The sequence below is a fragment of the Asterias amurensis genome, chromosome 3 (assembly GCF_032118995.1).
Source record: "Asterias amurensis chromosome 3, ASM3211899v1".
Taxonomy (NCBI): Eukaryota; Metazoa; Echinodermata; class Asteroidea; order Forcipulatida; family Asteriidae; genus Asterias; species Asterias amurensis.
The window spans coordinates 21287598-21300918 of record NC_092650.1 but is presented as its reverse complement, the minus strand read 5'-3'; the positions used below and the strand labels follow the sequence as shown (position 1 = coordinate 21300918).

General features: G+C 38.2%; 1 protein-coding gene across 1 annotated transcript; it reads right to left on the bottom strand.

The window, feature by feature from the left end:
• Positions 1 to 760: 760 nt before the first annotated feature.
• On the bottom strand, positions 761 to 9779 carry LOC139935007 (peptidase inhibitor 16-like). The gene is made up of 9 exons (XM_071929449.1): positions 9709 to 9779; positions 9086 to 9337; positions 8150 to 8259; positions 7244 to 7335; positions 6681 to 6713; positions 5785 to 5877; positions 4957 to 5064; positions 3430 to 3462; positions 761 to 2670 (listed from the first exon to the last, which is right to left on the bottom strand). The coding sequence occupies exons 1-9, from the start codon at positions 9718 to 9720 to the stop codon at positions 2657 to 2659; spliced, it is 747 nt and encodes a 248-aa protein (XP_071785550.1). The 5' UTR covers positions 9721 to 9779; the 3' UTR covers positions 761 to 2656.
• Between the last annotated feature and the right edge of the window lie 3542 nt (positions 9780 to 13321).

Genomic DNA, 13321 nt, shown 5'->3' with positions numbered 1-13321 from the left:
TTTTTGATTCATCGATGACACTTCAGCCACACATCAACAACATTGTTCGTTTATCATCATATCACATCAGGAATATAGGTAAGATTCGCAAGTACTTGGACAAAAGTGCCACTGAAAAGGTCATTCACGCATTTGTTACTTCTCGTCTTGACAACGGCAATGCTCTTCTCTACAGTCTTCCTAACAACCAGATTTCCCGACTTCAACGGCTCCAAAATACTGCTGCCCGCATTGTGACACTGTCTAGAAAATCCTGTTCTATCACCCCCATTCTGAAACAACTACACTGGCTGCCTATCTCTCAACGAATCATCTTCAAGCTGATGCTCATTGTCCACAAAGCTCTTAATGGCAAGGCTCCCCACTATATTTCTGAACTGCTTCACGTTTACACTCCATCAAGGAATCTTCGATCAAGTTCTATGCTTCTCCTCATTGAACCCAAGTCTCGACACTCATGGGGTGACAGGTCTTTTTCTGTAGCCGCGCCACGCATATGGAACTCTCTACCACTTAATCTTCGATCTTGTGTTTGTACTGCAAAATTCAAGTCTCTTCTCAAAACTTATCTTATGTCACAGGTTTTCAATGACTAATTTTGTTGTGTCTGTTTTTCTTTGTGTTGTGTTTTGTTTTTGTTTTGTTTTTGGTTTTACTGCGCCTTGAACACCCAGCAGGGTGGATATGTGCGCATTACAAGTCTTATTATTATTATTATTATTATTATTATTATTATTATTATTATTATTATCAGAAGGAATTTATATACAGGGAACATCTGTGACCCTCAGAGATTCTGGTGTGTCCCCCCTCCTCCCTCTAATTCCCGCCTTACGGCGAACTCTGTACCAGCCTTTAATAGCGCCCTCTGTTGAACCAACCATTGGCTGCTGCCGATGGTGATTTCCCATTATTGTGGATCAGATCCTCAGCAGGACAGATTGCCCTAATGGCCCTTTTTCGAATCCTTGGCTTGGCCTCCACGGCTTCGGCTGAGGCTAGCTTGGGCCCGCGGTTGTTTTGACAATATTCCCCGTGCTTTAGATACGCGCTCAGGGCTTCAGATTTAAGAAAGGAGCCCGAAGCCGAATCCAAAAGCCAAAGCCGTTGATTCAAAAAGGGCCCATGACACAGTCACGTTAATCCGAAGGTCACATGTTAAAGTCCCACTCTAGTAATCTTGTCTTTTTTTTTCTAGCCTTATTGTATGGTTTTAGTAACTCAGAGTTAATGTTGTTATAAGGATTGCATAATGCTTTGAGGCACTGGCCACCTTTGGTAATTGTCAAAGACCAGTGACTTGGGGTATCCCAGTACAATATGCATAAAACAATTAACATGGCAACTTGGGATCAATTGGTCATCGAAGTTGCGAGAGAATAATGAAAGAAAAGCACACATGTTGCACATTAGCTTAAAGGTTTCAGCTGAAGTATTATGTTATTTGAGTGAGAAATTAGCTTTATACTTGGTTTGCGGTATAACACCATGTGTGTGTCTACTTGGGTACAGTTTGTTCTCAGAGAACTGTCTTAGAGAAATTAGCTCTCTCTCAAAAATTACTTTACTTTAGGGGTATAAGCTGTTTCTCCATTGCTCGTTACCAAGTAAGTTTTTATGCTAACACAATATTTTGAGTAATTACCAATAGTGTCCAGTGCTTATAAGCCATGCCACATCTCCTGAAATAATTTAGATTTATGTACATGTCACCGCATAAAGTTTCTAATAGTTCTACTAAATGTGAAAAAATGATATCATACAAGAACTGCTCTAGAAATAATACCAAATATATTGAAGTATATAAGTGAGTGAAAGACCCGACTGGTAATTGTCAAAAACCAGTCCTCTCACTTAGTGTATCTTAACAGTGTGCATATAAAATAACAAACCTGTGAACATTTGAGCTCAACTGGTCGTCGAAGTGGCGAGATAGTAATGAAAGAAAAGAAAAGAAAAACACAATTGTCACACTAAGTTGTGTGCTTTCACAACTCAAAATCTAGTTCTGAGGTCTCAAACTGAAATTCGTGACAAATTACCTCTTTCTCGAAAACTACGTCACTTCAGAGGGAGACGTTTCTCACATTTTGTTGTATACAATCAACCCTTCCACATTACTCGCTATACCAAGTGAGGTTTTATGCAATCAACCTCTCCACATTACTCGCTATACCAAGTGAGGTTTTATGCAATCAACCTCTCCACATTACTTGCTATACCAAGTGAGGTTTTATGCAATCAACCTCTCCACATTACTCGCTATACCAAGTGAGGTTTTATGCAATCAACCTCTCCGTGAGGTTTTATGCAACTTACTATTTTGAGTAATAACAACTAGTGTCCACTGACTTTAAAGGGAGGGTGTACGTTAACTACTCCAAAACAGTAATAAATATAACTTTACTTCGTGAGGAGCACCGAAGGGCTGTTGTTACTATAAAAATTGCTTTAGAGACGACCTCCTTTATAAGTAATGCAGTTTTAGAGAGAGAGGTATTTTTCACCCGAAAAATGATTCCCAGCAACCTCGAAGCACACGATTCTTGTCTATGTTGTGATACATCAAGTACAGGATGGTTTTTGCAATAACCAACAGTCTACACTGCCATTCAAGATGGGAATCTCGTTGGTTGACGCTGTCTAGATTTCAACATTAGTCAGCAGTATCTAAAGGGGAAGAAACAAAATCAAACTTATAAGTTTTGTATAATTATAAAGGCACTTGACACTAAGCATTGTTTGAAGCTTTGCATAGTGTGGAGAAATAAGAAAGAACTATACATAAGTAGTAAACTTTCGGGTACAACCATTTGTAAATCTCTTAAAGTGAGTGTTGGCTATGGAAAAGGTTCGGTTTGGTCTCGACGTTTCGAACACTGGACACTTATTGGTTATTACTCAAAATAAATGTTGCCCTACAAATTTACTTGGTATAAGAGCCACGAAGAGCTATTGATATATAATATAGATAGTATAACATGCTGATTGTGTGAAACAGCTCTCTCTGAATGTTTTTTTTTTTGAGAAAGATGGTAATCTCTCACTTTGATAATAAAAAACTTAAGCTAAAGCCTTTTATTAGCATCTGAAAGCACACACATTTTTCGAACAAGACCGGATTTTTTTCTTTCAATATTCTCTTGCAAATTCGATGACCGATTGAGCAGAACATTTCAAATTTAGTAATTAGTAAATTAGTAATTATGTTCGGATACACTAAGTGAGAGATTTTGGTCTTGACAATTACCGAAACGTGTCCAGTGCCTTTAACGTTGCAATTTTGCCTTGGTAATTGTTATTAATTTTTTTACTATATTTTCGTGTAAACACAAAACTTTTCCCAACGCACAAGAGAAAACAAAAATCACAATAAAGCAACAACTAAGAGAAAGCTACATAAGTTATCATTATTAAAACCCTACTCACCAGCATCACATGCGAAAAACTGTGGTAGATACTCTGTTAATAAAAACAAACAAATGACATAATCATCTTAACAATCAAACTACTCAAACATATTATCGCATACCTACTTTGGTTGCTGTCGGTGGTTGTTTTGTTGTTATGGATTTGCTATTATGGGAAACGTTCCGTCTTTTCTTTGGGGCTTCTAACATGGATTAGCCTCGATCCAAGTGTTAAAAACTATTATGCAGAATTATATAGGTAAGTTTTAGCTGCTCTATTAAAGGGAAGGTACACTATTGGTAATTGTCAAAGACCAGTGGTCTCACTTGGTGTATCTCAACATATGCATAATAACAAACCTGAAAACATTTGAGCTCAATTGGTCATCAGAGTTGGGAGAAAATGATGAAAGAGAACACACCCTTGTTGGACGAATTTGTGTGCTTTCAGATAGGAATTAAAGAGTTCTAGCTAGAAGTCTTTATTTTATTTTAGTGAGAAATTATCCCCTTCTTCAGAGGGAGCAGTTTCTCACAATGTTTTATACTATCAACATCTCTCCAATGCTCGTTACCAAGTCGGTTTTTAATTTAATATTTGTTTCGAGTAACTAACTTCCCTTTAATAACAATATTTGTTTTGGCTTATAGCGCGTATATCTGTCGCCCAGTGATGCTCAAGGCACTTTTAGCATACAGTATTGTCATCCAAAGTTTGTGGGTATGTTTGAATTATCAGACATAGTACCATGGAATAATTTACAAAGTGATGTGGCTCAATCAATGCTGCCAATCAATCAAGGAACACTGGGGCGAACCCCTTCTCTCTTCGATACGTGCACTGTTTTTGTTTAACGTTCATAACACAATACACGGGATCAACGGCTTCACGTCCCATCCAAATGACGAAGCATCAAGGCTGAATGTCTTTTCTAGGGACGCATGTGTCAAGACTTGGATTCGAACCCACACTCTGATGATCGGTTGAACCTGGCGCTCTTAAGGCAATTGGACACCTTCGGTAAACAATATTGTCCAAAGGCACACACTTCGTGTATCACAACTTATATATAAAATAACAAACCTGTGAAAATTTAGGCTCAATTGGTCATCGGAGTCGGGAGATAATAACGGGAAAACCCACTCTTGTTTCCGCACGTTTCGCCGTGTCATGACATGTGTTTACTATAATCCGTAATTCTCGTTGTCGAGAATTGATAGTTGTTTTCATGTTTTCTCAAAAAGTAAAGCATTTCATGGAATAAGATCTCAAGAGAAGTCTTTTACAATTACCTTCTGTAAACCCAGTAAGTTATTTGTAAATCTGTGAACTTTTATTGTTGTTCTGTTCCGAAAGTGTATAATGGCTTTAACCACACAGGCCATGACTTTTGTATAATACTAACTATTGTATAGGTAATCAGGGCCACATAGAGAACGGTTCATTGCCAACTGATGGGGCTATAACACTGGTTTTATGAGACGAAATAGAATAAATTAATTAATAAATAAATGAATGGATAAGTAAGGCATGTAAATAGCTTACCAAAGCAATCTCCACACATGGCCGGACAGTTTTGTCTGACGGAAGCGTCTGTACTACATCGGGAGTAGGTCAGTGCAGTTCCACACAGAGCGTTGTCAATGCATCTAGCTGTCATCAATGGACAGACAAACAAAGGCATACAGTTAATAGATTTAAAGACACTGGACACGTTTAGATTGTCAAAGACCAGTCTTCTCAGGTCTCGAAATCAAATCCGTGGAAAACTGCTTATTTCTCAAAGCTACGTTACTTCAGAGGGAACCGTTTCTCACAATGTGTTATATTATCAACCTCTCCACATTACTCGTCACCAAGAAAGGTTTTATATGCCAATAATTTTTTTGAGTAATTACCAATAGTGTCCAATGCCATTACATACTTGGTTTTTGCTAACAAAACACTTACTGACAGTGTGCGCTTTACAAACACTGTCAAACCTGTAGAAGATCGATCGTCATCTGGACCACGAGAAATGTGTGATAACTGATAACACAATCATGACATCGATTAAAACTAAATGAATAAAACGCTTATTGAGTGAAAAGCTCAAAACGGGAACTTAATTTCTAGACTCATAAAAACATGACATTATAGACATAAATATTTCAAGGTATGTTTTCTATACTATCATCAGCATTGGGTTATGCATCTTTGATGTGTTTGTTTTTCTTTACCATTATGTAATGTTCTTTAAATCATTGTAAGAAAGAACACAACATTCGGGTTACTCGTCCTAACTCGAGATAAGATTAATCCCACAGCGTTTCGTGAAATCGGCTGCTGGAGCTGGTCCGCTCGCGTGACAGACTGCAAGTCATTATTACTTACCACTGCAATCAGCCAGGTTGTACCCCCAAAAGCAATCACATTTGCATTTATTGACGTCCAGTGTACCACAGTTCTCACAAACCTGAGCGCAAACTGTCCATAATTTCAAATTAGTCCTGGTATTGTAGTTAAACAAGCAGGACAGTTCTTTTGAGAACTGTGAAATCTTTTGAAAATCAGAAAGTTTGTTGTGGGAATATAATTTAGCAAGACAGTTCTGCACAGAACAAACTCTACCTGGCAAGTAGACACATACATGGTGTTACCACAAACCAAGTTTGTGTATGTCACGCAGCATACGACCTCCTGCCACCTTATTTTCACCGTCTTCATCAGTAAATCAAATAACTAACTGTTTTATGCATGTAAACTGTAAACATTAATTTGTGTAATGCTAATATATAATGCCTATAGATTGCAGCAGAGAGCATCTAAAGATTATAAAAATCCGTGGCCCTGAAGCGGGCCCCAGAAGCCACGTCATGAGCAACTTATGTTAAAACAAATCCATAGTTGCTGACAAACTGTAAAAATTGTTAGCTCCCAAAGTTTGCGCACAAACCCGTTTCTAGAAATCATGGATCCGCAACTGAAGAATTACTTGTACTGATTTGGATTTTGAAAAACAATGAAGAATAAATTATCCTCTTGCCTTCTTTTACTGTTGCTATTGTTCCTTTTCACTAAAAAACCCCAATAACAATGGAGCACTCTATTCCAGCAGAACTATCGGGTACATTTTAAATGTTAATGTAACTCTGAGCATGCACCTGTAACGATAACAATTTGCCGAGTCTGCTGCCACCTAGCGTCGATGGAGTATTTCACTGGTACTGATTCATAATTTATCAACTAGAACAACTTTGAATTCTAAGCATAATACATTAATGTCTTACCACATGATGCATCGTTGGGATCTGAGCAAAGCCCTATCAACAAAAAGAAAATCATTATGAAATTATTTATTTTGGTTTTTCACCCATTATAAACTGATGTGTGCTGGCACTGTAAAACGGAAGTTATCAACGGCATTCAGAAATACCGCATAAAAACAGCTTGAAAATTTGAATCCTTTATATTTTAACGTAAGTTTCTTGTTGACGCCATTCAGAAGACTCTGACTCCTGGAGATTAAGCCCTCCCCCGCCCCCATTTTGGTGAACTCTAATTGCGCCCTCTTTTGAAGTTTCCTCCTCCAGCCAATGTTAAATTCCCAATTACAGGGGGGGGGGGGGCAGGATCTCCGGGGACAGACTGTCACATGAAACCGGCCATCGGGGTGAATTATACTCTATATACCCTTGTAATTCCAATTGCGAAGGTCGTGGGTTCGAATCCCATCCGAGTAGAATAGTAAGAGGGCTTCTTGTGAAATGCCTGTAAAATACAAAATATTTGAGCAGCAAACAAAGAAAATATAACTCAAAGAGGACGAACAGATTTATAAAAATGTACTTACGGCAATTATTCTCGTAGCATTGCCCGATTCCTGAAGCACATTTCGTACAGGGTGTCCCACTCGTGTACGGCTTTTCCCCAGCATAGTTCCCACTGAAATAACAACAAAACAATGTTTTCTGTTAAAACAAAATTATGCATAACATTCAAAAATACTAAAAATCACCTCACCTTTGGTTACGTTTAGAATAAAATTTGTTTATGATGCAAGTGTCTCTCCAAGCCATGAAGGTCTTGACAAAAGGCTAGTTTTTAGCACGGTCGAGGTCTGGGGCCTTTCTCAAACCACGGCTTGGGCTCCGGCTCAGGCTTAGGCTCCGCGTGCTGTGTACGCAGCTTGCATTGTAACCTGCATTATGGAGCAGCGCGTATTGCACGGATATCAGCACGCGGACCCTGAGCCGGAGCCCAAGCCGTGGTTTGAGAAAGGCCCATGTACACCTTTATAATGCTGCCTCCCTCTTGGTCATGTTCCTTGCATGCTAATAATGCTCATGATCGTTATGCACATAGGAACCAGACTATTTTGTTCTTCCAGCCTCGTATAGACCTTTCTTTTGATACGTCAAAGCCCGAGTTTTTGCCAACCCAGATTAAAACACTATGGAAAGCCATGTGCAAATCAAAAAAGATCGCTATTTTTTGGAACAATGTAACCAAATTTTGTTGATTTTGTTTAAAATAAAACAACTAATTATAAGAGGTATTTTGTTTAATTGAAAGTTTGCAGAAAGTGTTGAATTTTGTTAAAACATGAATTTTTACTAACATTCGGCCGACCATGCCAACCAAGGCGGTTTGTTAATCAACAAAAGAAAGGTCTAATGGTTGAATTGCATTGATTACCAATGGGGAAAAATTCAAGATGGCTGCACCATGATAAAGGTCTATATGAAGCGGTACTTACGCTTCACCATAGTGGCATACTACTAGCATGATGTTAGTGTCTTCTGTTTCAGATGCTGTTGGACAAAAGGTTAGTCCACACCCAACTGCAGAGCTGCTGTGCCATACGACCTGGGGGGGGGGGGGGGTAAATCATTGTTGTTTAATTTGTCAGATTTGATTGTAGATTTGTATATGTTACTTTACTTACTTATTTTATTTTCTTGTATTGGGTAGGGGTTGTGCTTTTTGTGCTCACAGGCTTTATGAAATTGGACTTTTCTCATTTAAATCTTGCCCCACGATAACAACAAAGGGTATGGGTTCTTGCTTTATGAAATTTGACTTTTCTCATTTAAATCTTGCCCCACGAAAACGACAAAGGGTATGGGTACTTTATACACAGTGTCCACAGATTTACATAACGCTTTAACAGTTTGAATAAAATAATAAGTAGAAATCTTCCCTAAAACTATTATACTTGATGAGGTGCTGGTACAGTACCTTTTGAGAAATGACTCTCAGTTTTAGCAATGTTTTAACCAATTATGGTGTTTTTCCATATTATACCATAACTGTAAAAATAATTGTCGTCTCACTGAGAGTGAAACGGAAATTATTAATTCAACTTTTTTTTTTTTTTTTTTTTTTTTGATCTAGCTAATTTCTCAACACTACAGCACCCCGGCAAGCAATACTTTAAGGGAAGCTTTCTACCATCATTATTTTCAAACTGAGTAAGTTTAACGTAAATAATATGTGGACATTATGTTTTGTGTTAAAAAAATACACAAATTCAGCAAGACTTTTCCGTGCATAGTTTTTTTAAAATTAGATCCTTGCCATTTTAACCTGTGTATAGTCGACCTAGTGTAATGTTCGCTGGCAACTTTTTTCTGTTAAGCAATACTTTTTCGTGCTTAGCAACTTACAAAATGTTCACCAATGTCATATTCACCTGTGTGTAATGGCCACAATCATACCCATCGTCGCATGTGCCACTAGAGTAGTCGTAGTAGTCCCGTTCGTTGAACCATGATTGTACGACGTCAGCCGCGTTCGGCCGGTCAGACTCGGTGACCGGCCCGGCGTTCCAGAGGTTCTGCCCCACGGGGTTGAACGGTGTGATGTTCACGTCGGGAAAACCGTGGGCCCAGATGCACATATCGGAATATTGCTGAGCATGGGTGGCTAGAGTGTCGTCCCATTCCTGCCAGGGGATAGAAATGCACAACATTAGACTGGTAACCCCCCCCTCCTCCGCCCACAAATACACTCGGTGACTATGTGAAAAGTGCTTAATAGTGGTATAAGTGAAGTATGTTTCAATCACACCCCAAAAGAGGGACACAGGTTGCCTACAGCGAAACTGACACCACTTGGACAAGAGAGTGAAGTTTTCACTCTTTTACATTAAAGAGAGTACAAATGGGAACTAAACATCTTTCAAACAACAACAAACGCCCAATTAACTAAAATTAAAATGTGATTTATATAGAAAAGAACAAATATATGGTATGATATACCTGGCAAAGGCAGTCAGTGAAAAGAAAGCTAAGAAGTAAGAACAACAAAACTTACCACGTGTTCCATATTCGCGGCCGAAGGGATTGTCTGACCACGCAACTCGTTGTGTTTGGCCAAGAAAGCAAGCTTTTCGTCTTCGGTCAGTGCAGATTGAGTGGCTAGCCTTTTAACTAGAGGCAGGCCTCGTGGTACTCGGTTCTGCTTTCCTGGGGATAGGTCGCCATTACCCACCTCTAGGGGGATGTTTTGCCTCAAAGATAGAGCACAATAAATTTGTGTAACAATGAGGACTAACATGCATATGCTAGCCATGATTGTAAAATATAACGTTGCCTTTCAAACTAGTCAACCAGAATTGAGTAGAATCGGGAGCGAAGAGCAACTTTATATCAGTTTCTGGGAAACGTTTGTAGACTAATTTAATTGTCTAGACCATTAAATAAAAACTGATATTAATTAGTTTGTTATTAAAAAAATATAAAATACTTCGCTTTGGTCTTTACTTTTCAATTTGGAAAATCCTTGAAAGGAAATTGAATTTTTCGTTTTTGATAAAACTCTTGACCAGACTCTCGTTGATCTAAAGACTGGAAGCACGGATCAAACCGAATTTCAATCATTAAAAAAAACTTAATTAGTGAATTGATTACTTTTTCTTTTACTATTATTATTCGGCAAGGAAACATCGGTCAGGAATCAGGATAAAGACAAACAAGGAGTAATTATAGTTAAGCAATCTTGCTCAAGGACACACGTGCCGGGGCCAAGATTTGAACTCCAAAATGAAGGATGGAAAATATAACAACAGGTGTGCAAAGATTCTCTACAAATGGAAACCATATTCTACTTTTAATAAAACAATACGCACTAACAAACAATAATTTCTGAAAGGTATGTTGGACCATGTTTGATTTATGAGTCCTACTTTTTAGCAACATGTAATTGTTGACAATGTGCTGCTGACAAGTGCTTTAGTTTTAAAGGCAGTGGACACTATTGGTAACTGTCATAGACTAGCCTTCACAAGAGGTGTATCTCAACATCTGCATAAAATAACTAACCTGTGAAAATTTGAGCTCAATCGGTCATCAAAGCTGCGAGATAATAATGAAAGAAGAAAACACCCTTGTCACACGAAGTTGTGTGCGTTTAGATGGTTGATTTCGAGACCTCGAGTTCTAAACCTGAGGTCTCGAAATCAAATTCGTGGAAAATTACTTCTTTCTCGAAAACTATGGCACTTCAGAGGGAGCTGTTTCCCACATTGTTTTATACCACCAACCTCTCCCCTTTACTCGTCACCAAGAAAGGTTTTATGCTAATAATTATTTTGAGTAATTACCAATAGTGTCCACTGCCTTTAATCGGAAATTATGACAGAAACACAGAGGTTAGGAGGTTGGTTGACCAGGTTGGCGTAGTGTTATCTTGCCTAGACTTGACTCAAGTCCCAATTCCGTGCCATCCCCAGAACGGGACCACGATTAATTACTTGTTAATGTTTGACTGCGGGCATGTTTTTTAGGGACCTCTCACACGTGAACGGGACTTGAATCAAGTCTATATCTTTAAGTCTTTAATGTGGATTTGCATTGGGTTTTCAGTCACTACTTGACTGCGTGGGTTACTCTCCTGATTAAAGGAACCAGGGACACCCAGGGACACATTGCCTTGGATCGGACGAGTTGGTCTATAAAAAGCGTTTATAAAAAGCATAATGGCAAGAAAGATGTTTTAAAGTAGAATACAATGATCCACACAAATTTACCCCGACATTGCGTGGTTTTTCTTTTATTTTACGAACTAACACGTACTGTCGGCCACTTATGGGAGTCAAATTTTGATTCCCATAAAATGACCGACCGTGTTAGTTCGCGACGTAAAATGAAAACCGTGCAATTTCAAAGCATGTTTGGTTGGATGATTGTATTCTACTTTGACAGCATCTCTCAAATTATTCTTGACTCCCATACATGGCCGACCGTGTTAGTCGACGAAGTAAAATGAAAACCTTGCAATTTCAAAGCATGTTTGGTTGGATCATTGTATTTTACTTTGACAACATCTTTCTACCTAAATGCCATTTATAACAAACGGTAAAAACAAGCGCTTTTCAAAGACCAACTGAGTGTGCTATTTTCTCTTGAATTTTCCTCCCACATCTCCTCACCAGTGGATTCTTGGTTAGTAGAGTGACTAAAACTCGCTTTTCTCTACAACAACTGGTAAACAGAGAACACATTTTGTTTTCATCAAAATTTGTTGTTGACTCAAAGTGTGTCCCTAGCATTGAAGAACTCTCTAAGTTAGTTTCGGTTCCGATGATGGCACATTTGGTATCGACTCAACAATATCAACAGAAACGTTAACTGGTGAAGTTTACCGGGTCGTGGAATGTAAAAAAAACTACTGTTATTATGTACGTACACTAAATGTGGCATGTACATATACCATATTTAACATATGTACGCAATATTACTCTGGAGTAAGCATGTACGTACACAATATGTATAATTATAAGTATCGTGTACGTACATTATAAGGGTGGGATTTTTTGTACTCAAGTGGCGGCATATCGGAACCGATTGTCTGTGAAACAGTCAGGCAGACAGACAGACTGCCTGCATAAAAATGCCAAAAAACAAAGGCAATCATTTTCGTTATTATATACGATGAACATCCTTGCCTCCCTTTAATAGACTTCAATTAATTACTGAAATTAATCCCTTAATAAAGCCCGACTCAAATCAAAGAAGTCGATTCAATTTAAATATGGCAATAATAATATTGAGTAAAAACCAATTTATGAAATTATCCATGCGCAAAAAAGTAAGATATTAATCATCAAAACGGAAACCTCTGACGTACGAACACAAATGTACATCCCTCGATCAACCCACAGGAAGGCAATCAAAACTACTTACATTATTTACCTTTTAGTATAATTGCAATCTTCAAAATATTAATACCCGGAAATCCGCATTTTAACCGACGTGGCTACAAAAAGTATTTGCGTTAAAGGGTTTTGATACCCTTTGTAGATCAAGTTTTTGGCCATAACATGAATCCCTACTCACTGTGAATGATATGTATTATAATTTACATGTAGAAGTTTCAGCTTTATTAGTCGTCAAGTTTTGGGTAAAAAAAAATGAAAATCTCAAAGCGATGCTTACAGGAGAGTCACCTAAATCCCTTGTACATGCTTTACAAATTGCCATGGAATTGTTTGTTACTCATTTCTCAAAAATGACAGCGACTCGGCAAAAGGCAAGCTTTCTACCATCTTTGTTTTCAAGCTAATTTAGATGTAAATCTGTGGAGGTTTTCGTTTTGTGTCCTACAAAAAGTAGCCAGACCCTTTAAGAACAAAAGGCAAAGACAATGGGTAAACATTGAACCAAGTTGAAATCATGTGTCTGCCGAGCACAGTTAATTTCGGCCAGGGCCAAGTTTCATACAGCAGCTTAAAGGGAAGGTACACGTTTGGTTATCATTCAAAACAAATTATTAACTTAAAAACTGACTTGGTAACGAGCATTGGGGAGCTGTTGGTAATATAAAACATTGTGGGAAACAACTCCCTCTGAAGTAACGTAGTTTTTGAGAAAGAGGTAATTTCTCACTAAAATAATAAAATACTATCTGAAAGCACACAAATTCGCTC

What these genes read in the sequence shown, in the direction of transcription:
- LOC139935007 (XM_071929449.1), bottom strand. An exon ending in GTATGCCACTATGGTGAAGC is followed by an intron (nt 7,336 to 8,149) that starts GTAAGTACCGCT and finishes TTGTTATTTCAG; the next exon opens with TGGGAACTATGCTGGGGAAA. An exon ending in CAACCTGGCTGATTGCAGTG is followed by an intron (nt 5,065 to 5,784) that starts GTAAGTAATAAT and finishes CATTGATGACAG; the next exon opens with CTAGATGCATTGACAACGCT.